This window comes from Macrotis lagotis, chromosome 1 (genome assembly GCF_037893015.1).
Source record: "Macrotis lagotis isolate mMagLag1 chromosome 1, bilby.v1.9.chrom.fasta, whole genome shotgun sequence".
NCBI classification, from domain to species: Eukaryota; Metazoa; Chordata; class Mammalia; order Peramelemorphia; family Peramelidae; genus Macrotis; species Macrotis lagotis.
The window spans coordinates 812,814,526-812,840,440 of record NC_133658.1 but is presented as its reverse complement, the minus strand read 5'-3'; the positions used below and the strand labels follow the sequence as shown (position 1 = coordinate 812,840,440).

Below are 25,915 nucleotides of genomic sequence, written 5' to 3'. Positions count from 1 at the left end.
AGTCACAATGCATTTATGTCTCCTCTATCTTCCTCCTCTCCACTCATATACTCACCTTCCTTCTTCCAGCCTTCATCTCTCACTCCTAACTACTGAAACAGTTTTCTACAAAAGATTTCCTTGCCCATGTCTCTCTCCTCTCCAATCTGTCCTCCACGCAGTTGCAGAAGACATTTCTATAAAGCATAGGTCCCTATACCGGCTTCTATTGTCACTACAATACAATATAAATCCTCTATCTCATATTTAAAATCCTTTTTCTTACTACAGCTTTACTGTCCAACCTTATTGTGAATTATTCATACACTCAATTATTTAGCCAAATTGGTCTGTTTGCTTTCCTTACCCTCTACATTTCACCTCTCTATTTATATTTTTCCTATTCATCTCCCAAGCATGAAATGCTTTATCCCTCCTCCCTTCTTTTTCTTAGAATCCCTGGCTTCCTTGAGCTCAACTCATTTTCTACTTCCTGCATCATGCTTTTCCTAGTACCTGCCAACTGTTAGCCTCTCTCCACTGAAATTACCTTTTTCCCCAGAGTTTATTGCTCTTTTTTGTGTCACTGAATTTTACTGTATGGTACTATAAAGAGAAATCTAAACTTTATACAAGACTTGTTCTGTGTTACACAAGATGGAAAGTAGTTTGGGGCATCATAACTGCATATTGCTTATGAGGGCTTTGGGATTTATGAATCTCTGTTTTTACTTTCAGGGAGAATGAAGCATAAATATACAGAATTAGCTTATGCTATATTTTATGCAGGCAAAAAAGATGAATAGTCAGCTCTGTTCAAATTGGTAGTACCCAGGAAACAATACATATTATAATTTTATTTATCATTAAGTTAAACCTTGGTTTTTAAGTATTGTCTAATGTTTCACATGGGTGTTATGTAGTAGAGTGTATGGAGCACTGTTTTCAGAATCAGGAAGACCTGAGTTCAAATTTTGTCCCAGATACTGTGTGACCCTAGACAGGTTACATCCTCTTTCAGTTTCTGTTTTATCATCTGTGAGAAAAGGGAATAGGCCAAAATGATTTTAGAGATCATTTCCAGCTCCAAATCTGTTATCCTATGATTTCCATATTCTGTAAAGATACTTTAAATGGCTTTTTTTCTGGTTTGGGCCATTCTAAATCAATAGAATAGAGTTCAGTATAAAATATTTAAAGTTTTGCTGATCCTTGGGTTTCTCAGCTATAAAATAAAAAAGAGCATGGATCATATGATGTCATACTTATCTTCCAAACCTAGAATCTGTTATGCTAATAATTCTCATTAGGAGGAAAAGCAAAACATCCAAAGATGTGGCTGCAGAGAGAGCTCTCCAACAAGATCAGATTTCAAAAGGCTATGTAGGAAATAAAGAAGGAAACTTCTGTCATTGTTTTGTTTTTCTTGAATTGTTTCAATCAGGTCTGACTCTTCATGATCCCATTTGGGGTTTTCTTGACAAAGATACTGGAGCAGTTTATTATTTTCTTCTCCAACTCATTTTACAGACGAGAGAACTTAGATAAATAGGGTTAAGTGACTTCCCTAGGGTCACACAGTTAGTAAAATACTGGAAGCCACATTTGAATTCAGGTTTTTCTGACACCAATCCCAGTGTTCTATCCACTAAGCCACTGAGCTGCTCCAGGTTCCTAGCCCATAGGTTTTCATAGTCCTGAAAAGATATATAAAGAATATAATCAGTGAACTTCCATAAGCAGTATTTCAAGACTCAATGAAAAATTGAGAGAGAGGAACCACATAACTGCAGATGGTCAAATGTACTGAGGTTCAAAAAATGGACAAAAAGTAGAAATTATATGTGTGTGTGTGTGTGTGTGTGTGTGTGTCAAGGTTAGTATTGCTCCTCAGGAAAAAAAAATTTGTCCTAGATTACTAAGAAGTTGGTTTGTGAATACTTTAAAAAAAAAAAGAAGTAATGAAGGCTAGTAGCCCACAAAAGCTTACTAAAAGCTAGCTACAATAAAATATCTGAATGGGAAGGAGATGTGGGGAATGAATCCTTGGTTAGTAGATGAGGAATATGTTGTTGTAGTATCTATAGTCCAACAAAGCTTTTTTTTGTTTATTCGTTTTGTTTTTGTTTTTTGCGTGGCAATAGGCTTAGGTGACTTACCCAAGGTCCCACAGCTAGGTAATTATTAAGTGTCTGAGATCTGATTTGAACTCAGGTCCTACTGACTTCAGGGCCAGTGCTCTATCCACTGCACCAGCTAGCTGCCCTCAACAAGGTTTTTAAAAAATAGTTTTCAATATATCTTTATAAGCAAGTCAGAGAAATATAGACAAAAGATGACACTGTTAGTTGTAGACATAATTGATTAAATGTGCTTCACTGATGAATGGCAATTAATGCATCATGGTCAAGTAGGAGGAAAGTCTTTAATGAAATGTGGTAGAAGAATCCTGTTCAATAATTTTTTAATGATTAGGATAAACATAGAAGTCATCCTTATCAAGATTATGTTTACAACAACAACTTTGAGACATAGCTAAGGTTTTTAGTAAGAAATTTTCAATGAAAAAAAAAATCCTAAGAGGCTAGAACAATAGGCTAAATTTGACAAAATTAAATTTAAATGGGATAATTCTAAATTCTTCTACTTAGGCTCTAAAAATCAACAGTGCAAATGGAAACTTCACCTATATCTTTATGAACACAGTTTAGATTCCCAGTGATACAACTCCCTCCCTCAAAAAAAACAGTAATATGCTCTTGGGCTATTAGTAATGATAAAAATTCAATTTATATGACTATTTTCATTTTATAGAATACCACACTCAGAGGAATTCAATGAAATGAGTAGTGAGTATTGTTTATCCTCTTTTTACAGATGGGTAAACTGAGTCTCAGAGTGGTCTCATGGCTATAAGTGGGAGAGCTGGCATGTGAAACTACAAATCCAATGTTCTTTTTTTTAACCACATCATAGGACTTCTCCATATTTCATAAAAATAGAGGATAGAAGATTTCTACACTCCCTCCCAATTGTAAAATTCTGTGATCTTTTTAATGAGTGACTTTCCAGAGAACAAAAGCATATTTCCTCTAATTCAGTCAAAATCACATGTAACCTCATTAAGGTTCAGCTAATGACTTGCTGTTATACTTGGGTTTTAACACCTCTTGTCCTAAAGCTATTAAGCTGTATAACTCAGTGACCATTTTAATGGATCATTATAATTGGAATTCTCTTCTTTCCCTTCTCTTCCCTGTCCAGAAGTGATTGAATTCAAGTTTCTCCAACTTAAATTATAGACCCTGCAAACTAAGAAAGAGTGTGAGGTCAGAGTGAATTTTTCATTCACCCAATGCTCAAATCTAGCAGTGTTTATCTTTAATAAAAACCAAACTATTCTCTTACACTGCTCAATTTGGAGTGTGTTCATATGCTTATTAACTAAATGAAATTCAGTAATACCCAAGAGTGTAGGAGTAGAAAATTATTTCTTCCTACAAGAAAAAATAAAATGTGATTTGTCATGAGAGGTACTTAGCCATTCCCCCCCACCCTGATTCTACTCTCAAATATTAGTCTTTTTTAAAATTCTGTATTCTTCATGTTTCCAAACAATATTTTATCAGTAATGAAAGCTAGGGGGAAAGATGGTGTGTGTTATGGTGAAGCATTCTTCACAATTTTATTTTTCAAAATATCCAAAATGATATCTTTATAGCTTTTCTTTGAAAATCCCAGTGCTATCTGAAGAAACAGGCAGAAGCTGCCATTAGGGACAGCATTTGTCACTTAATTTGGAAGGGGAAATAGACATGAGTTCAGCCAGAATGTCACCAAATAAAAGCAAACCCTTGTTATGTTATATTTTCTCTTCTTTTGGAGATGAAAGGAAATAACAAGAAGTCAGTGAGAAGGAAAAGTGAGATCCTACATCAAAGACAAATCTACTGAGACCCCTATTTGTCTCTGTGAATAATTCAGTTGTGAGCTGAAAGAGATGAATAGACAGATTATTATGCAATCTTCCTGATATGTAGAAAAAAATCACCAACTCTAAATACTTAACAATGAAACATCATCATGGCTATTTGTAAAGGCTGTACTTTGATTTTTGCCTATGGGAGAAAATATCATTACCTTTCCAATTTATTACTTTTATTATTTTAAGAATATTGTATCCAATAATGTTTAATAATGTTGTGTGCATATTCAGGCATGTAACTAATTCTAAGAGCTTTTCTTAGAAACTCTAGTTAGTGACAAGAGCCCTGACTTTCAAATCTGGAAGTGTAAGTTAGAGACCGTTCTGACACTCAAGGTCAGCTACTGCACCAATGGCAAATTCTTCAACTTGAAAAGGCTACAAGCCAAGACCAAGGTAGAGGGAGTGTTGGTGCAAGATCTTCTGTTTATAGATGACTGTACATTCAATGCAGCCTGTGAAGCTGAGATGCAACAGAGTATGGATTGATTCTCTGCTGCTTGTGCTCATTTTGGTCTAACAATTAACACCAAGAGAACACAGGTGCTCCATCAGCCAGAACCTCACCATCCATATGTGAAACCGATGATTACAGCAAATGGAGAAGTTTTGAGTACTGAGAACAAGTTCACTTACCTGGGCAGTGTCCTTTCCAGAGAAGTACACATTGACAATGAGGTTGGCACATACATTGCCAGAACCAACTCAGTATCTGGGAGGCTCAAAAAGAAAATGTGGGAGGGGGGTCGGCTAGGTGGCGCAGTGGATAGAGCACCGGCCTTGGAGTCAGGAGTACCTGGGTTCAAATCCAACCTCAGACAATAATTACCTAGCCGTGTAGCCTTGAGCAAGCCACTTAACCCCATTGCCTTGAAAAATCTAAAAAAAAAAATGTGGGAGAGAAGAAGTACTAGACTGACTAGCAAACTGAAGGACTACAGGAGCTGTCATGCTGACCTCTTTGCTGTATGTCTGTGAATTCTGGACAGTCTACCAGTGTTAAGTCAGGAAACTGAATGGTTTCCATTTAAATTGTCTTAGGAAGATCCTGAAGATTACCTGACAGAAGACATTAGACTCTGAGACCCTTTCTCAAGCTAAACTGCCTAGCATTCTAATATTACTACAGAGAATTCAACTACAATAGACTGGTCATGTTGTTAGAATGCAGACATAGGCTTGCCAGGAAAGCTATTTTTGTGGAGAACTCACACAGGGCAAGAGCTCACAAAGGGGTCAGAAGAAGCGATACCGAGACACTTGAAGGTGTCATTGAAGAACTTTAGAACTGATTGTACAGCATGGGAGACCCTGGCACAGGACCGCCCAGCATGGCGTGCCCTCATCAGTGAGGGTGCTGCACTCTACGGGAAAGACAGAATTGAAGCAGCTCAAAGGAAATGTGACATCTGTAAATTTAGAGTATCCACCCCAGGTGTTCATATGGATTGTTTGTAACAGACCTGTGGCAGAGTATTCTGAGCTCTTGTCAGTCTGCTCAGCCACAGTCGGACACACTGTACTTTGTCTCAAACAGGGTGATGTCATGTTGGTCTTCTTTGATAACAAAGGACAAGAACCAGAAGCTCAATGATCATATGTTGTTGAGTCCTTTCAGTGTTGTCTAATTCTTAAAGACCCCATATGTGATTTTCTTAGCAAAGATACAGGGATGGTTTGCCATTTTCTTTTCTAGCTCATTTTACAGAGGCAAACAGGATTAAGTGACTTACATAGCTATAAAGTGTCCAAGGTCAGATTTGATTTCAAGTCTTCCTGATTCCAGTCCTGGCACACTCTGCATTGTGTCACCTAGCTGCACATATGGTCAAATACAAATTATTTATCCTCATTTTCCTCATCTGTAAGATGGTGAATATTGTCCCTGTACTAGGTAACTCACTAGACCGTTTTAAAGAAAGAACTTTGTAAATCTTAGAGAAATGTGACTAACATAGCAGGAAACTGAATGAAAACCCCTTAAAACTATGCAAAGCAATGGTGTCAGACTGACACAGAAATGAACCCCTCTAGGCCTCTTATTGACTTAGAAAACTACAAATTCACAATAACTATATTGTGGCATATTACTTATTTTTGTTAAATATTTCCTGATTTTTAAAATTTTTTCCAATTACATGTAAAGATAATTTTCAACATTCATTTTATACATTTCCCCCTCCCTTACCTTCCCTTCTCCTCCCCAAGACAGCAAGCAATCTGGAAATTACATTTTAATTTGCTTAGGGCCTCAGTCTGAAGTGCTGTATTTGACAACTCTGATAATCTTCATTAGCTTGTTTCAAGGCAATAAGTAAGATCATAGCACATTACTTTTACAATATTCATTATTAGAGGCCTTGAAAATATTTCAGGAGACATTGCCCTAGGGGTATGAACCGAGCACAAAATTGGAGTAGTTTTAAAACTTAAGACTAATTCATGGGAGGGAGGAATCTCCTACTTCCATCAACGCCTTCACCCCCAGCCCAAAAACTTTCTGTGATTCCCTTCTGCCCACATGACAAAGTACAAATTTCTTATCTTGAAATCGCAGGTTCTTTACAATCTGTTCTTAATCTACCTGTGCAATGTAATCTCCCCCATTCACTTATACCTCAGCCTCTGAGTCTTTAGTTTTCTCTCTGTCCTCTGGCATGTCTTGTGTATTCTAACCTCTGAACCTTCATTCACATATTTGCTCTTGCCTGGTTTATTTCTCCCCTTCCTTACCCATCATTCAGGGCCCACTAGAGAAGTTCTTCCTTTTCCAAACTAGTTTTCTGAACAATTCCATATGGCAGTCATCAACATACAGAATCACAACGTGATGACCTTGAGAGCTGGAAGGGGTCATTGCAGTCATATGAATCCTTTATGGTATAGATGAGGACTCAGAAGCCCACAGAAAAGCTGCCTTGTCCAAGCATACCCAGTAAGTTATTGAAAGGTTAGGACTAGAATCAATGGACTGGTCCATTGTTCCTTCATCTCCTCAATGTCCTCCACAAGATCCTGAATTCTTTGTACTTCTTTTGAAACCCTCATAATGCAAAAATAGGCTATAGGGAATAAGGACCAAATGTGTGATTTCATTGGTATAAAGAGCTCCTATTCAGAGTTTTCCTCTACAAATATAGATGGTCATACACTCTGCACTTTGGAATCACAGAGGATTGCCTAGAGACCTAAGAGATAAAGTGATTTGCCCAGCAAAGACACAGTCAGAATTTGCCAGAGGTAGGAGGATCAACTCCCTCTATAAATGGTAAAACAACATCTTCTCTACAATTTACAGCTTTAGAGAGACTAATGAGCTAAATGAATTGTGAAGACTTGTATCAGAAGTGGCTCTTGAACCCATACCTTCTGGCATTGAGACCTGACCTCTATCCACTATACCATGCTATCTCTCACATAGTAAATAGATGGATGAAACCACATAACCCTCTTGCTTGACTTTGACATGGACTTGACCACCTTGAGTGTTCTGCTAAATCAACTAGAGATTTGAACATTATAAAGAGACATCCAAGTCTTGTGAAACATTGACTGTTCCAACTATTCTGCTCTAATTAAGGCAAGAGTCACCAGTGGCGTGATGATAGTTAGCCAATAAATTCAGCATCCACTGTCACTGATTTATATTGATCTGCATGTAAGGCTGAGAATTTTCCTTGACTTCCCTTAACTGAAGAGATCATTTACACAAATTTAATTAAGCAAAATTAAGTAAGCCAATGCATAAAAATAATTCATGTGACCTAGGACGAGTTCTTTCTCTTTTGTGGGTTTTCCCTTGCCCAGTTTTCAAATAAGGAAACCACATCAACAAAGGTCCCTTCCGGGCCAATATTCTGTCACTTAAAATCTCTGAGTCTCAGTTTTCTCTGGAATAATACTGCCCATCCTGAGCAACCTTCAGAATGAAATTAGTTAAGTTATGGTAAGATTCAATGAAAATCCAAAGCAAAGCTACAGCATCATGAACTTTCAGAGTTGGAAAAAACCCAAAATATGTTCAACCTATATTGGCTACCTTCTTGGGTTCTCGTCATCTCTCACCTGAATGATTCCAGTGGACTCTCTGAAACCAGACTTTCTCCTTTCCAATCCATCCTCCACATAGTTTCCAAATGACTATCCCCAAAGCACAGGTCTGACTATATCACTCCTCTCAGGAGATTGCCTGTAGGATAAAATTCTCACTTCTCTCTCTGTTTGTCATGTCCTTCTTCAATCTGAATGTCTCTCCACCCCTTGCATCCTTCTAGACTTATTTCACATTATTCCCCTTTAAACATTTCAAGTACCAGTAGTAGAGTACTGAACTTGGTGTCATGAAAACCTGAGTTCAGAACCTGCTTCAGACACTTAGTAATTCTATGAACCTGCACAAATTACTTAAATCTCTATCTGCCTCAGTTTCCTCAATTATAAAAGGATAATAGCACCTATCTTGTGAGGATCATATGGAATATTTGTAAAATGCATTATTATTGTGCCTGATTTCTTTCTTTTTTCTTTCTTTTTTTCTTAAAATATCTTATTTCCTTCTGTCTGTAGACAACATCCTATCTTCAGTCTCTGTGTCTACCCCTATATCTATAAGAGTCTCTCTCCTTACTTCTCTTTGCCTTTTGGAATGTCCATCTCCAACTGAAAGCTTCCCTTAAGTTCTATCTCCCATACAAGGTCTTTCTTGCCCTCTCCAGTTTTACTTTGTATTTTCTTCATATATATACTAAATTCACTTGTCTCCCCTATCTAATGAAATATAATATTCTCCCCTGTTTAATAATATGAACACCTTGAGGACAAATGCTATTTCAAATTTATCTTTATGTCACTAGCACCCCACATCATACCTAGGACACAGGAGATGACTAGTAAATTGATTGTGTCTTGAGCTATCAAATGGAGGTAGCCGAGGCAGTGAACAATGGGCACTAGTCCTTAACCAGAATTATCATTTACTTTCCCAAACCACCCTCCTGAGAAGTTCCTTGGAACTGCTGTTCTGTAGATCAAAAACAACCAAGAGATAAGATGGCTTGTCTAGGGTCACACAACAAATGAGTGGTCGATTGGGGACTAGAACAGTAAATATTTCTATGTTCCTTGCTTATTTATAATAATCATGATTGCCTCATGGATAGTTCTCCCTCCACCCTCCACATACACAGAGAAGTTTACAGTTTTTTTTTTCTTTTCAATCAGGAAAATATTATCCCCATGTCACATATGAGGTAGCTCAGGCTTAGAGAGATCAAATGATTTCTCCATGATCATACAGACAGTAAGTATCAGAGCTAGGTTTTCATCCCAAGCCTGTAGTGTTTTGTTTTAATTTTGTTTTTACCATGTAACAGGTCATTTTTACAATTAGAGATAAATAGAGCCAGAACTTAAATCCATGAATTATGATTCTTTTTGTTTCACCATAGGAACATATTACTTTTTGGTCCAGGTTTCCCTCTCTTCCCTGCCCTATCTTGCAAATAAAAATGAACCCCTTAGGGTTGGCTGTCCAATGGAGGCTTCATTCCCCAGAACTAACTGGCTGAAGCAGAGTGTTCTCAGCAAGAACCTGTTGTCACTGACAGGAATCAGCTGTCATAGTCCCAGATGCTCGAAACCTCAGTGCCAATATACTCTGCTGAGGGAAAAGGCTAAATAATTAATTACATCCCTTTCTGGTTTTGAGCCCTTTTGCCATATGGTCTAAGGGAAAAGCAACAGGCCACAACAGCCCCATATTACACCCCTCCAATCAGGATTGCCAACCCATAGCACCCTCAGAGAACACAGATCACCAACATGGGGGTACTGCTGCTGCTATTGCTGCCTGGTGACATCCACAAGCCAGTAATGCAGGTGCCACTCCAACTCCCCAGCTACTGAAGGTTTTCCAGTAATTCACATTGAGAGTCACATTTAAAAAGGAAAATTGCAAAGGTGAAAATGAATGGATTGGATTTTACAAAACTGATAGACGTAGTTATGTTAAATCTCTGAAAAAGTCAAGGTGAAAGCAGATGAAAAATTAGTCATGTTATATACTGTTACATTCTATTGTACTGCATTATATGTATTCCTCCTATAGAAATCTCAAAAATCATTTCATTTTAGAAGTTGTTATATTATTGTACTTTGAACAGCATGGTAAAAATGCAAATTTTATTCCAAAAAGTCTTAATAATAATATTTAAAAAAAGATTAAAGGTTTACAAAGCTCTGTAACAAATTTCACTCCATTTTAAAAGCCTCAAAACAGCCCTCGAAGATAGTTGCTATATACTATCTCCATTTTACTGAAGAGAAAACTGAGGTAGACAGAGGGTAAGTGACATCCAAAATCACTCAGCCAGGAAGTCTGACTGGATCTGAACTCAGGTCTTACTGACTTCTGGCCCAGCATTCTATCTCCTGAGTCATTCAGCTACCAATAATAGCCAGTAAAAAAAAAAAAAAACTCAAAAGAATTTAAGCCATGTGGTAATATTAAATTCTGATCATACTAACAAAATGATGACAACATACAACTATAGTCAAAATAGAGAAATATGGAATATAAAGCAAGTAAGGAGTAAAATTAGAAGTTAGCTAGGGAGAAAGGAGCACAAGCTATTAGAGCCAGGAAAGGATAAATCATGGAATTGGTACTTGAGCTGCCCTCTTGAGGGAAGTGAGGGATTCTCTGAGGGAAGATGAGGGGATAGTCCAGGCACTAGAGTCATCCTAAACTAAGAAAGAGTTCAAAGAGGGATGGGTCTTGGTGAGAAAATGAGAAATCCAAGTTTTGTTCTATTGTAGATTACGAGATAGAGAATGATTATAAATTTCAAAACTGGAAACTGGTAAAATTGCTTCAGGTCAGCCTTAGAGGGATTTAAACAACAAAAAAGAGGAGGTTTGAATTTGATCCTAGAGGCAAAGCTCATTAAGTAAGGATATCTTATATAGCTTTCAGAAAATCACTGTATCTGGTCAACTATGATTCCAGGATACAAACGATGAAGAATGTTTCTCATCTCTTAACAGAAAAATGATAAAGTCACATTTTTTGGACATAGCCAAAGAAGGAATTTATTGAGTTGTTTGTTCCATTTTTTTAATGTTAAAGGTTTTGTTCCAGTTTCTTGGGGGGGGGGGTAGGGGTTCTTCTCCATTTGGGTGGGGAGGCAGAGGAGAATAAAAAGAAGAAAATAAATACTTGTTCATTGGGGAAAAAGGGGATTTTTAAAAAAAATTATGGTAACTCTGTTATGGATTTGGGATTTAAGAGGGTGAGATTTGAGTCAGGGAGGCCATTACAACAGAAGAGATGCAGGCCCCAACTAAAATGATAGCTGTTGAAAAAAGGAATTGATTGGGTTAAAATTAGGGGGCAGTTAGATTGCTCAATGGATAGAGCACTGACCCTGAAATCAGAAGGATCTTAGTTCAAGTCCAGCCTCAGACACTTAATACTTGCTTAGCTGGGTGACCTGGGCTAATCACTTAACTGTGTGACCTTGGGCAAGTCACTTAACCCTTAGAGCCTTACAAAAATAAATGTTGAATTAGAAATTAAAAGATTTGCCAATTGATTTAGACAAGGAGTTGAGAAATAATACTGATATTACAAAGGAGACTAATAATGTCCTTAACTGAAAAATTCAAGTTCTACAGAGAAGAAAACTAAGAGGGCTTTGGGGAAAAGGGAAGGATGGGGAAGGAAATAGTAAAGTGTGTTTTTGACATATTGAGTGTTCTTCTCATGTCAAGAGAAGTTGGTATTATGGGATTAGAACTTGGGAAATACCTGAACTGATCTATGAGCTTCCTTTATAGAAAAAGAATTAATTGGGAACTGATGAGGCCTGTGAGATAGACTATAGAAAGAAAAGGTCAGGCTTTTTGGGGTTTTTTTTTTTTGTTATTGAATCAGTTTTCAGATACATACAAATCTCCAAGACCCTATTTGGAGTTTTCCTGGCATTGGCCATTTCCTTCTCCAGCTCATTTTATAAATGAAGAAATTGAGGCAAATAGGGTTAAATGACTTGCCCAGGGTCATACAGCTAGGAAGTATCTACGGCCAAATTTGGACTCAGGAAGATGAGTCTTCCTGACTCCAGGCTCAGTACTCTATCTGTTATGCCACCTACTTGCTTTTGGGTGCCTCCAAAATTAGGGGGCATGATATGGATGGTAAACCAGAAAAGGAGGCTACAAAAAAGCTGTCAGAGAGGTAGGAAGAGCACAAGGAGATAGTAGGATCCCCCAAAAATGCAGATAAGTTTCCAAGAGAGGGTGGTCAATAGTGTCAAATTTAGCAAAAAGTCAAAAAAAGGATATATGATCATTAGATTTGTCTAAATTTAATGGAGAGATAATTACCTTTGGAGTCAGATTATATAGTTTTGAATCTCAGCTATTACTATCTGTATAACTCTAAGAAAGTCATTTTTACATGTTTCAAAATATTCATAGCGGCTCTTTTTGTAGTGGCAAAGAATTGGAAATTTAAGGGGATGCCCATGAATTAAGGAATGCCTAAACAAATTATGGTACATAAATACTGTGGAATACTATTTTTCTATAAAAAATTCATAAATGGTCAGACTCTAGAGAAGCATAGAATGAGTTACAGGATCTAATGTTGAATGAAGGAAGCAGGATCAAGAGAACAATGTACACACAACACTGTGAGATGATCAACCTTGATGAAAGCAGCTCCTTTCAGAAGTTCAGAGAGCTAGGACAACTATATATTAGACTGGATATGGACAAAGTTTTCCCAATCCAGAGGAATAAAAACAAAACAAAAGAAATCATTCCCCTCAGAATTTGATGAACAGTCTTTAAAAATTATCTCTTATGCATGTCTTTCCCTTAATCCTAATCCTCATACTGAAAATGACTAATTTGTAAACATGTTTATCAAAAATATGTATGTGGAATATTAACCTGACTGTTCAATGCTGAAAAAAGGGAGTGGGAAGGGAGGGTGGAAGGAAATTTTGTAATTTAAAAATATACATATGCATATGCATGAATGTGGAAATAAAAAAGATTATTTGGGCCAGGTAAAAGTGAAAAAAAAAGTCACTTTTTCTTTCTTGTTCTTAGTATCCTATAGTGTAAAATAGAGAGGTTAGATTAATTGATTTTTAATCAAATTACAATGAGCCTACTTTACAGTTGAAAAAAAAAATTGACTCAGGAAGAAAAAATGATCTAAGATCACAAATTCTAGTGAATGTTGAAGCCAGGAATATAGCCATATCTTCTAAAACTAATATTTCCACCACTAGAGAGTGCCTTTCATACCAGAGAATGAAGCAGTTTGGTTAGGAAAACTTTTAGCTAGGAGTCAGAAAAGATGAATTCTAGGAACTCTAAATGTGTGACCCTGGGCAAGTAATTTCTTTTCTCTGGATTCTAGTTTTATTATTTACAAAATTAGGCTGTTAGGCTAGATTAATTCCAAGCTCCCTTTCTACTCTAAACTTCTGAGATAATTCATGTTCACATTAATGAGACTCAGCTTCTATAAGATCAAGAAAACCTTTCTGATTCATCAAAGAAAAATGAAAATGTTTTAATTCTTTGATAGCTAATAAGCCATTGTTATTCAACAAATATTTGAATATATTTACATAATATTTTCTTTTTACCCAGTTACATGCAAAAATAATTTTTAACATTCATTATTTCAAATTTTGAGTTCCAAATTCTCCTTTCTCCTCTCCTCCCCACCCTCACCTTGAGAAGGTAAGCAATTTGATATAGATTACACATATGCAGTCATGCGAAACATATTTGTATATTAGTCATTCACAAATATGTATTGAATGCCTACTCTGTCTACAGTTGTGTTCTGATTAGAGGGGAATAAAAAATGGATGTGTAGACTCTGAACCCTACCCTCTAGAAACTTGAACCCAGTTAGGAAGGAACAAAACATGATCATGTCTCTCATAAGTAGTAAGACAAGATTGTGCATGATTAATGGTCAAAATGCACAACCTAGCCAAAACCTAATCTAGGATTTCAGAGGCTTCCAGTATATACAAGATAGCTCATGGAGGAAGTGATCTTGGAGGTGGATAAAGATGCAGGAGATGGAATTCCAGGAGCAAAATCTTGTACGAAAAACCAAACAGGTTCAGGCAAACAGTGAGCTGAAGAGTCATGAGAAGAATAGTTGGAACAAGCATTATGCTAATATTAATGACTGGTATTGATAAACATATAAAATAGACATGAATATTAATATTTAACATTTATATTGTAATAAATATAGCAAACAATGAATGATAACTAATTAATAATAATTGACAATAATAACTGGCACTTTCATATTTACAGAGTACCTCAAATGACTCTGTGAGTTAACTAGTACAATTAACAATATCCTTGCCTTTGGAGAATTAGATAGATGGACACTGATCCACATTGACCCAGCTAGTAAAAGTTAGAAACCCAGCTCTTCTAAAAAGTTCTGTCCTTGACACTATGTGAATATAAGGAATAAGGGCCTACATGGAATGGACCCACTTGTGGCAAGGAAACCTGTTCTTGTCTAACTGGAAGGGAGACAGAAAAGACAGCTCTAAACTCTCCCCACCCCACTCTTCTCCAAAGAAAATAGGAAAGGCGGGGAGGAGGTTGGGCTCAGGGTCATTCAGAGAAAGGGGCCACTGAACTAGAACTATATCCATCTTCCCCAGTAAATATTGTTCATCTAGGAGGATATGATAGAGTTTCATCTAACTTCTGATTGCCCTGTCATTTCTGAAGGAAAAGGGAACTATAAGCTCTCTATTCAGGGTTTGACCCCTTTCTTACCTATTAGGAGTTACAAATTGAACTTAAACAATGAAAAGCAAAGAAACTCACTTATTCAAATCATGGTAAAACAAATCAGAGAGAGTGTACATAAAAGAATATAGACCAGACAATACAGAGTGAAGGAACTCTCCTATTGGGAGAGTGAAGGAACTCTCCTATTGGGAGACAGAGAACTCAGCTCAAGGGAGATTGTCATTTATCTCAACCACGGTGAAACTCTCTGAAGTAACAAACCAGGGAAAAAAGACTTGTAGGAGACTGCCAGTTCTTCTCATTCTGTGATCTGAAATGAAGTTGGCATCTTCCATCAACTCCCTCAAAAACTGAAAGCCAGCAGTGTGCAAATAATGAACCACCAAAGGGGTCCATCCCTGAAGAGTACAAAAAGGAATTCAAAGAGGATTCTTACTTGTAGAGTCCCCAAAAGGGACAGATGAAGGCCAACAGATGCCAACTCTGCCCCTTCCCTCACACAGGACAGGGTCTTTTTCTTCACCAATAAAGAGATCAATGATCTTTCTTGTCTATCAGAAAGTATTTACGGGGCCCTTACCAGGCCCTGTGCTAAACACTGGGGTAGTGTTTATATATAGTAAGAATTATATAGTGTATATATATATATATATATGTAATAAGTATTTATATGTAGTTTATATATATATTATGTATATATGTTTATATATAATAAGTATAGTAATTATATAGTGTTTACATATAGTAAGATTTAAATTAGATGATTAATGTAAATGCCAACATAAAGTTCTAAATACATTATTTATTATTTATCATCATCATCATCATCATCATCATCATCATCATCATTATTATTATTATTATTATTATTATTAGCCTCCTAACAAGAGTCTGAAGTGGATAACTTCATTCCCTAAACCTTCTACTACATTCCCACTGATTTCAAGCAATGTTTATAGAACAGTACAGGGTATACTACTAAATGTTAAACAACCAGGTTCTACAAAAGGGAAAAAATATTCATATATACTTTTAAATTTAGTCTTCATTATTAACATTTTCCCACTCTTTTCTTAAGCCTTAAAATACAATACAATAAATTAAGCCCTGATTTATAGTATTTGCTAATTTCTGAAGTGTAAATGCTCACACTGGAAATTTAAAAATTGCTCTCAGCAACTGATTAGATATGGCTACTAAGAAAAAATGGCAAAAATAGGGGCTCTGCTTTCAAAGAGCTCATATTCTAATGGGGGGAATGAAACTAGCAATAACTTGGTAAAATAAGATTCCTAAAAAAAAGGAAGGGATCTCAGAAGGAGAAAATTGAGGGGGTAGAAGGGACAATAATCAGGAAAGCCCTCCCACAAAAGATGAGAACTAAGCTGAATATTGAATGAACCAGGAAAGTTAAAAGGGAGTGATGAAAAGACAATGAATTCAGGAATGGGGGGTTGGTTGGCAGGGCGAAGGCAATCACATTTGAAACAACTTTCAGGAAAATCACATTTTCATCTGAACAAAAGATCGATTGGAGTGGAGAGGAGATTTTAAATCCCCATCTGGGTATTGTAGTACTTTAGACAAGAGGTGATAAAGGTCTATGCTGGTATGGTGGCTATGTAGATAGAAGGAAATATATCTAAGCAATAGTAAAAATATGTAGTAATTACATTTTATTTATATTTATGGTAAAATAGTATACATTTATACATATAGTAAAAATAATAAATATATAAGCAATAGTAAAAAATAGAAACAAGATTTAACAGTGGATTGATACATCAGGGTGGGGAGGATTAGTAGGAATGAGTAGAGGCTGATATCAATGTTTCAAGGCTGGTGTCAGGAAAGATGGTAGTATTCTTGATAGTAGTGAAGAAACTGGGAAGTAGGGAGGGTTTAGGGGGAGATATGAGTTCAGTTTTGTACAAGTTGAGTTTGTAATGCTTATGGTACCATAAATTTAAATGTTTGACATTCAGTTATTAATGTAGGACTACAGTTCAGAATAGAGATTAAGATTGGGTAATACTGGTTTACTTTCTACATGTAAGCATACGTAGAGGGACTGATATCTATTTATAGATATATGCTTAAACATATGTAAAGAGTCAGTTATGTGGCAGAGTGGATAGAACTCCAGCCTTGGGGACTTGAGTTCAAATCAGGTCTCAGACACTTGACATTTACAACCTGTGTGACCTTGGACAAGTTACTTAACCCTGATTGCCACACATCCATGACTATCTTCAGTCATCCTGGCTCTGGAGGAGAAAGTGAGGCACCCACTTACTCAAATCCAATTCACATGGATGTCATGGTATCACCTCCCTAATATCATGAAAGACAAAGGTCATATCTAGCTACCTAGCTGATAATACGTCAAAGTGTCCCATATGTTTAAAAGCAAAAAAAAAAAAACAACCAATGTGGCTTCCTAGGGAACCATGGTTCTAAATAATGTCATTTTTCTCCACAGTGAGCCTCGAAAAGTCGTCCTCCACAAAGGCTCCACAGGGCTGGGCTTTAACATTGTGGGCGGAGAAGATGGAGAAGGTATCTTCGTATCCTTTATTCTAGCAGGAGGACCAGCCGACCTGAGTGGGGAGCTCCAGAGAGGAGACCAGATTCTTTCTGTGAGTGTTTGCTTTTAAACCTTTTTTTCCACTTCTGTGCCTAACACCATCCATGAGGGAAGTTGCTTTCAATTGCTGGTAAAAGCTTTTTAATTACACAACCGAAGTTGATAGAGTTACTTCAGTCTCAGGCGTGCAATGGACCATAAATGGTCTTCAGGTTGTGAAGCTGATTAGCCAGAATTCTAATGCCTGCTGATCTCAGCTTCCTAGGGTTTTCATCCTTTTCTGAACTGAAGTAGTGGAATTTTTACTTTGGCTCCCAATAGATTTTCTAGAATTTGTTAATAATGAGGAGAATATTCAAATTCAGAAATGAAGATTAAAGTAATTTGTAATTATATAAAAGAAGTTTCATAGTTTAGGAAATAGAAAGGTGATTTTGATGTTAGATGAACTGGGCTTAAGTCTTACCTCCCCCCCCCCCCACAGAACATAATGGTTATATGACTCTGGATTCATCACTTGATTCCTCAGCATCTCAGATTGCAGTAGTTTCTCACCTGTATTAGTAAAAGGAAATTCTTTACCACTGAGATATTGACACTAATGAAATCAATAGATGAGTCAAAAAAAAAAAAAAGACATAACTACCCAGTCCCAAAATGGATAATACTTTAGATTTTTCTGAACTAATTTTCAAGGATAGTTCATTAGGTTTAGTTTGGGCAAAGGAACTCTTCAGACCAAGTGCCTGATATTGTTGACTGAGTTAAGGAAGATAATCCTCACCAGAATACCTTTTACTGATTTTAGGATTGGCCATCCTTTGCAATCTGAGTCAAACTCATTGGTTCTTTCTACAATTTTAGGTTCTATTGCTGGTCAATCACTGAGTCTCTTAGATTTCAGGGTAGATTTGTAGATGATCTGCACACTTTTTTTATGAAATAATTGTGCTACTTCCCTTTGGATGGGGACAAAAACAGGGAATTTTTTTTTTAAACAATCAAAAATTAAAACAGGGTCCTCATCGCCTAAAAAAGTAGAAATATTCTCCCCCCCAAAAAAAACACTACACAGAGGAATTACCCTAAAACTAACTTTTCTAATCCCAAATTGTTTTGAACCACAAACCCTTTACTTAGACACAGATCTCAGGTTTGCCTCTGTGTAGAGAGCACTGAATATGGCATCAGAGGACTTGCCTCTGTAAGTTATCTGTTATGTGTCCTCAGAAATCATCTAACTTCTCTAAAACTCAGTTTCCTCATGTGTAAAATGAGTCTGGTGGACTAAACAATCTTTAATGCCCTTTCCAAATCTAATTTCTTTAAGCTTCAGTTCTCATCATTTCCTTAACACTTCCCACAATCATATTTTCAGACAGAGGGTTGAGGTGTCCTGTGGCTTATTGCAGGATAATGAAATGAAATCTTTATTCAATATGGCAAAAGAGGTAATAAAACAAACTTCCATCATTAGTAGAAACCCCATTAGTAGAAACCCTTTCTGTCAAACAATCATTTTCAAAGACCCATGCATCTCCACTCTCAGTATTGATTTTGATCTGGAGGAAAATGAAATATCCTGACTCCTGAGAACTAGAGTCATGTAAAAACTTCATGGTATGTAATCTTTTATAACAGTAGCTATAGATGGTTTGTAATCCACAGAACTAATTCCCAGTGACCTTATTGAGTCTTCCACAGGAGAAAAAAGGGGGTGTTTCTGAGTGAGACAACAGAAACTTAAAAACTAAGACAGATGAAAAAGGGCCCTCCATGAAGACAAATCACCAGGCCTGGGCCCTGAAAGAACCAACAGATGAAAGGGCATTGGATTTGAATCATAGTCTCAGAGGAACAGAGATTTAGAGAAAGAAAGAAAAAAACCTGGAGGTCATTGAGTCCAAACCCCTTTAGCACATAAAGATGAAAGGACTTTCCCAAGTGACAGTTACTGAGTCTGAGGCAAAATTTAAACCAAAAACTTCATGACACTAAGTCCATTGCCCTATCCACCATGCCACTGTGGCATGAACATAACCTTAATTGTTATCATCCTAATTCTGTCTTTCAATTTATATGACCTTGAACAAATCAATTGATTTTTCTGGGCCTTAGTTCCAATTCTGTAAAATCAAGGGGTTGGATGAGTAAAGTCTATAGTCATGTGACATTAGGAATTTTTAAACACCTTGAAATATATTTTGAGATTGACTTCACCAGTATGCTAAATACTTGAAAATCATCAATATTCTTTCTAGGAATTTGTTGAAAAATGTTTAACATCCTTATCACCATTAAAAAATAATTTATGGACAATATACTTTTAAATTTAATCTGAATTATTAATTTTTTCTCTATCACTTTCTTAAGTCTAGACAATTAACAGAACCATAAATCAAGTCAATTTCTGAGGTGTAAATGCTAGCTACAAATTTAGCTATTAAATCTCTGGTTAAAGTTGTCTCCAGCACAAACCTGATTTCTTACTTTTCCCCCTGTACCTACCTACATTTTAAAGACTTTTAGTAAGAGAGAGACTCATTCCAGATACTAAAACAGCCTGGCATCTTGGAGACCTTAAGAAAGAGCATGGAGTTAAACTGTCATTTAAGATAATTTCTCCCAGAGGCAAGGTCTAGAGCAGGGGTGGGCAACCTCCTGCCCACAGACCATACTGGTATGGTATTGGCAAAACAACTGCAGGCAGGACTCAAAATTCAAAACTAGCAGCTTTTTAGGGGTGAATTCATTACATAATTGAACAAATATTGACTGTAAATGATTATTATAAATATCCAAAGGTTCCCCACCCCTGGACTAGAGGATTATGGGATCAACCTTATCAGTAAGTGCCTTTGTTTTACACACACACACACACACACACACACACACACACACACACACAGACATACACAGCCTTTGAATTGATTTTAGTATCCATAAAATTTTATTTTTTCATTTCCTAAAACACATGACATCAGAGGGTAGAATTAGTACTAATGGGCAGAAAGAAATGGGAAATAGATTTTTAGTCAATATAAAGAAATTTCTAACAATTACAGACTTTCTCATTAGATAATGAAATATGTGTGCAGAAACCAGAGTATAATCTGTAAGGAATAAGATAAAAGGAATTGTAAAATTGTTTCCTGGATAGTACCAGATAGTTCAAAAATATATACATGTACTCAGAAAGCCATATAGGTTTCCTCCTTCTCTCCTTTCCTTCCTTCTTTCTCTTCTTTTCTTCATTCCCTTCTTTCTGGCTTCATTCCCTCTTTCCCCTTTCTTCTTTCCTCTCTTCCTTCTTCCCTCAACCCTTTATCCTACTCTTCCCTTTTTTCCCTTCCTACCTAATCTTTCTTTTCTTTTCTCAATGGTATTACCTTCCCCATTTTACAAATGAAGAAACTAAGCCTCCATAGGTTAAATGATTTACCCAGGGCCACTCAACTGGCAAGTGTCTGAGGTAAGTTTTGAATTTAGCACTTCCTGACTCTAGATCCATCACTTTATCCACTGTACCATCTCCCTGCCTAAGGAAGAAAAATATAGCTGAGAGAGGTAGCAGGACACAATTAAGGAATGTTTTAAGGAAAGAAACTTGAATCTCACCAAAACTACTACATAGGAAAGACTGAACATAGAAGTGGAAAATAAATATAATTAATGAATCAAGTAGAATTCATTGTCTACAACATATAGGCAAGTTTCTGGAAGAATCAGAAGAGATTGAAATCAGGATCCAAATTTTCAGTTTTGCCATTGTCCTGGGCATAGGAAGACTCATCTTCCTGAGTTCAGAGCTGACCTCAGATGCTTACTAGCTATATGACCATAGGTAAGTCATTTCACTCTGTCTCAGTTTCCTCATCTGTAAAAGGAGATACAAAAGGAAATGTCCAACCACTGCAGTATCTTTGCCAAGAAAACCCCAAATGGAATCAAAAAGAGTAAGACAGGACTACAAATGACTGACCAACAAACGTAAATAGAACAATCCTATCTTCTTTCTTACTGTCTTCTTACATTGCTTTCTAACTATATGACCTGGGCAGTCCTCTCACCTTTCTCAGTCTGTTTCCTCATCTATAAAATGAGGGTAATAACAGCACCTTCTTTGAAGCGTTGTTATAAGAATTTAATGAGACAATATTTGTAAAGCTCTTTGCAAATAATGTGCTATAAAAATGCCAGCAATGTTTTTATTATTATTATTATTAATGTTTTTTTATAAGAAATAAAAAGTTTTGTCTCTGCATAATATATTTTGGATGGTCTATGCCATCTGCTGTTCAGACCTGGACTAGACACGATGAATTCAGCAGATGGGCTGTTCAGCACCTCTATGGTTCCTGAAATCATGACCTCCCATAGGACTCCTGCTTCAGAATTGTGTATACATTCTTTTGTTTTTAAAGACTTTTCAAGGCAATGGGGTTAAGTGGCTTGCCCAAGGCCACATGGCTAGGTAATTATTAAGTGTCTGAGGCTGGATTTGAACCCAGGTACTCCTGACTCCAAGGTCGGTGCTCTATCCGCTGCACCACCCCCTGTGTATACATTTTTAAAGAAGAGTCTACCTGTATTCCACATACTTCAACCTCCCTGTAACTTCTCTTTCATTTCTTCTGTACTGAAAATTCAAGGTCAAGGGCCTCCTGGATCAGGGAACATGCTATTAGAAGATGGGCAGAGAGCATAATTCTATCTGTTCAATGGGCAGTCATATCGATCAAAGCACTTTCCTTTTCATGCATTTATTCTGCATAGTGACTAATAGGAAAAAGAAACAGCTAAGCCTCTTTCTTACCTGGTTAGCCTTCAAGAAGAGGTTTCAGAAAAAAACAGCCTACTTAGTAAATGTTCTTTTTCTTGGTACTTCGAGGCTACTTACTTTCTTCATTTTTTAGGAATTAAGAAAGATAATACTCTTCCCTAATCTTGAGGTTCCCATTGAAAAACTAAGACAGATGAAAAAGGGCCTTCCATGAAGACAAATCACCAGGACTGGGCCCTTTGCAGATGGACCTTTAAATACTTCATGAACTATTTCCCCAGAGAAATTTGTAGAGATGACAGCTATTCCACCAGAAGAGAAATACAGCAGCTGTTTTACTAACCAGGAACAATTGGTAAATGGATGAACCTAAGGAATTTAGGAAAAGCGAGAATGTCTACCACAAAGCTTCCTGAAGCTAAGATTGCTTTACCTGTTGCACTTCTTAAAGAAATTACAATGATATATTTTTATATGTATATATATATATTTGTTTGTTTGTTTTTTGTATATTTTTTTAATTTAAGGCAATGGGGTTAAGTGACTTGCCAAGGTCACACAACTAGGTAATTATTAAGTGTCTGATGTTATATTTGAACTCAGGTCCTCCTGACTCCAGGGCCAGAGCTCTATTCAGTGCACCATCCTAACTGACCCTGATATATTTTGTTTTTACATCACTTACATTTCTCAATGGGCAGCTAAGTATCACAGTAGATAGAATGCATCTGGATCTAGAGTCAGGAAAATGCATCTTCCTTAGTTCAAATCCAGTCTCAGACTTACTAGCTCTGTGACTCTGGGAATGTCCTTTTATCCTATTTGTCTCAGTTTCCTCATTTGTAAAAATGAGTTGGAGAAGGAACTGGCAAACTACTCCAGAATCTTTGCCAAGAAAAACCCAAATGAAGACATGAGAAGTTGGACACAACTGAAACAACTGAAGAACCATAATATTTTCCAGCATATCCCTCTCAATGCCCCAGCTTGTTAAGATTCATAGATGTATACTAGAGCTATAGTTGGTAAAGTAGATAACTCCTCAACTGAGTTTGAAGCCTGATCACAACCTAATCTAATTCTTTCTGGTTTATCCACTACCTTTGTCACTGATATCTTAATAATAGATAACCATTCTCTACAACAAACATTGTTTTAAGGAGGGAGAGGAAGAAATTCAACAAAATGAATGCTTCAGAAAATGTTGACCTCATATGCAGGTTACAGGAACCTGTAACTTGTTTACTGTAAATGTACTGGCTCTTCCTCCTTTTTACAAATTATAAAGCTTCTTTTTTCATTATTTCTATAACCATACCAACAGGAAGACAATATTCTGATTTTTTTCCCTTCCCCTCTATGACAAAGTAGACAAAAAAGGTCAGAAAATTATAGATTTTGAGTTGGAAGGGGACTAAAAAGCTATTACCTCACTCTCATTTTACTGATGAGTGAACTAGAGAGGTTAAGTCACTTACCCAAAGTCCTATAGATAGTTAAGTTTCAGAGATGGATTTTAATCTAAGGCCCTATGCAAGTAAGAAACAATCTTTTGCTGCCTCTTCTCCACTATGACCAGTATAAAAAGGAAAGTTATGGTGAAATTGAAAATGCTAAGCTCTAATAATTACCAAGTCTGTGACTTTATGAACTTTCTTTAATCTTTATGGGATTCCTTTTACTTATCTGTTAAAAATAGGTTTTACTAGATGGTTTCTTCCAATTTCAAATCCTTTGATACTTAAAATCCCTCCATTGCAATTTATTCCTTTTGTTTGAGTTTTAGACTCTTAACATCTATACCCTCTGATGAGGAAATGCATTAATAATAGTTATAATAATAGCTAACATTTATATAGTGCTTTAAATTTCAAAGGATTTCACATATGTTAACTCATTTGAAACTCACAATAACCCCAGGAGCTACGTGCTAATATTTTCCCCCATTTTATGGATGAGAAAAGTGAGGCAGAAAAAAGTTAGTTTGCCTAACTAGAAAATGTCTGAGGCTGAATTTAAACTCAGCTCTTCCTGATTCCAAATATGCATCATCTAATTTATAATTCCAGTATATCTAAAAGAAGTCTTGAGTGGAAAAAGGCAGCAAGGTTAGAAAATCGGCTAGTACCATTCTAAAATGGGGGAAAAATATGTGATTCAGTCAATTTGTTAAGGGACTGGAATGAGCCTGCACTGTGTTAAAATTAGGAAGGACACCCTTGTGGGAACTGGGAGAGGTCTCTGAAACAGCATCCCAACATAGTCACTTTGGCCTCAGGATGTGGCTCTCAATGATGTCTTCTGAGTTGAAGGGGATGATTTGTGGCTTTCTCATCCTTGTATATGTCCCTTTTGAGAAGTGATCATTGAAGTAATATTTATCCTGTTCCCTGTTGGGTTCTGTGTTCTAGATATTTTAATTCTGGCATATATCAATGAATCATGGATCGCTTCCTACAGAAATACTTTCCTGAATACTCACCTGCTAGTGTTCTTCTTCCCCAAACTACCTTGTATCTATTCTCTATAAAATACATAATATATATATATTATATATATATATATACATATATGACATAATACATACATATTTTTACTCATGAGTGAACTGAAACCCAGAGAGGTTAAGTCACATACATATATGTGTGTGTGTGTGTGTGTGTGTATACTTATATATGTATATATACATTTAAATGCTTGATGTCTTTTCTGTTAGAATGTAAGCTCCTTACAAGTAAAATTTGCTTCATTCATTTTCTTTATATCCCCAGTACATACCATGGTACCTTGCAGATAGTGAACAATTCATATATATGTGTTAACTGATTGATTAAACACTGTTAATATTCCTTCCAGCTGTATAGATTGCAACACATCCTTTTTTTATTTTCTGTGATTCTTTTTTATTTTATCTTAGTTTTTTTCTATTAATATGCATTTCTTTTTCTTTTTTTTCCTTTTGGGGGGGGGCAAGGTAAAGGGGTTATGTGACTTGCCCAAAATCACACAGCTAGGTAATTATTAAATGTCTGAGGTCAAATTTGAACTCTGGCACTCCTGACTCCAAGGCCGATGCTCTATCCACTGTGCAACCTAGCTGCATCTAACATGCATTTCTTTTCCCTCCCTCCTACCATACTATTTAAAAGGGGGAAAAATCTTATAATAAATATGTATAGCCAAGAAATCCAAATTCCCATATTAACCATATACAAAAATGTCTTTGTCAACAAAACATCTAGAGAGGATCTGTCTACCTAACATACTGAGGGGCTCCCTCTTGGCTTTTCAGTATGTCCCAGCACATGGGTTACCATTTGTTCATGTACATACCCTTGATGAAAGCTTTTACAAAATTTTTCTTGCATGTGTCATTGATTACAACTTTCTTTCTCCTACCATGTGGATTTTGATTTTCCTTAAGGTCACTTGAATTTTTTTTATCCTTTGAAAACTAAGGTATTCTAACATTCACAGTAATATATGATCAGTGAAAAATATTGATGCTAAAAAGATGAATTTAAGTGTTAGGGAACCACTTAGGACTGTTGAGAATTGTACATAGTTTCTAATATACAATCAATACTGTGAGCTCAGGTCACAATGGTACTGAAGTGGATTGCCATTTTCTTCTCCACCTTATTTTACAGATGAGGAACTGGGACAAACAGGATTAAGTGATTTGCCCAGGTTCACATGGTTAATAAATGTCTGGAAACAGATTTGAACTCATGGCCTCCATCCACTGCTTTCTCATATGTGTGTG

The 25,915-nt window shown here is 36.4% G+C and overlaps 1 protein-coding gene across 6 annotated transcripts in view; it reads left to right on the top strand.

Annotated features, from left to right (window-relative positions):
- LOC141508420 (disks large homolog 2) overlaps positions 1–25,915 on the top strand; it is a 2,787,507-nt gene that overhangs the window by 2,204,490 nt on the left and 557,102 nt on the right. For all 6 annotated transcript variants that reach the window (XM_074217018.1, XM_074217021.1, XM_074217022.1 and 3 more), the window contains one exon: positions 17,262–17,418. In XM_074217018.1, coding sequence (XP_074073119.1) covers positions 17,262–17,418 — 157 coding nt within the window. The remainder of the gene's footprint in view (positions 1–17,261; positions 17,419–25,915) is intronic.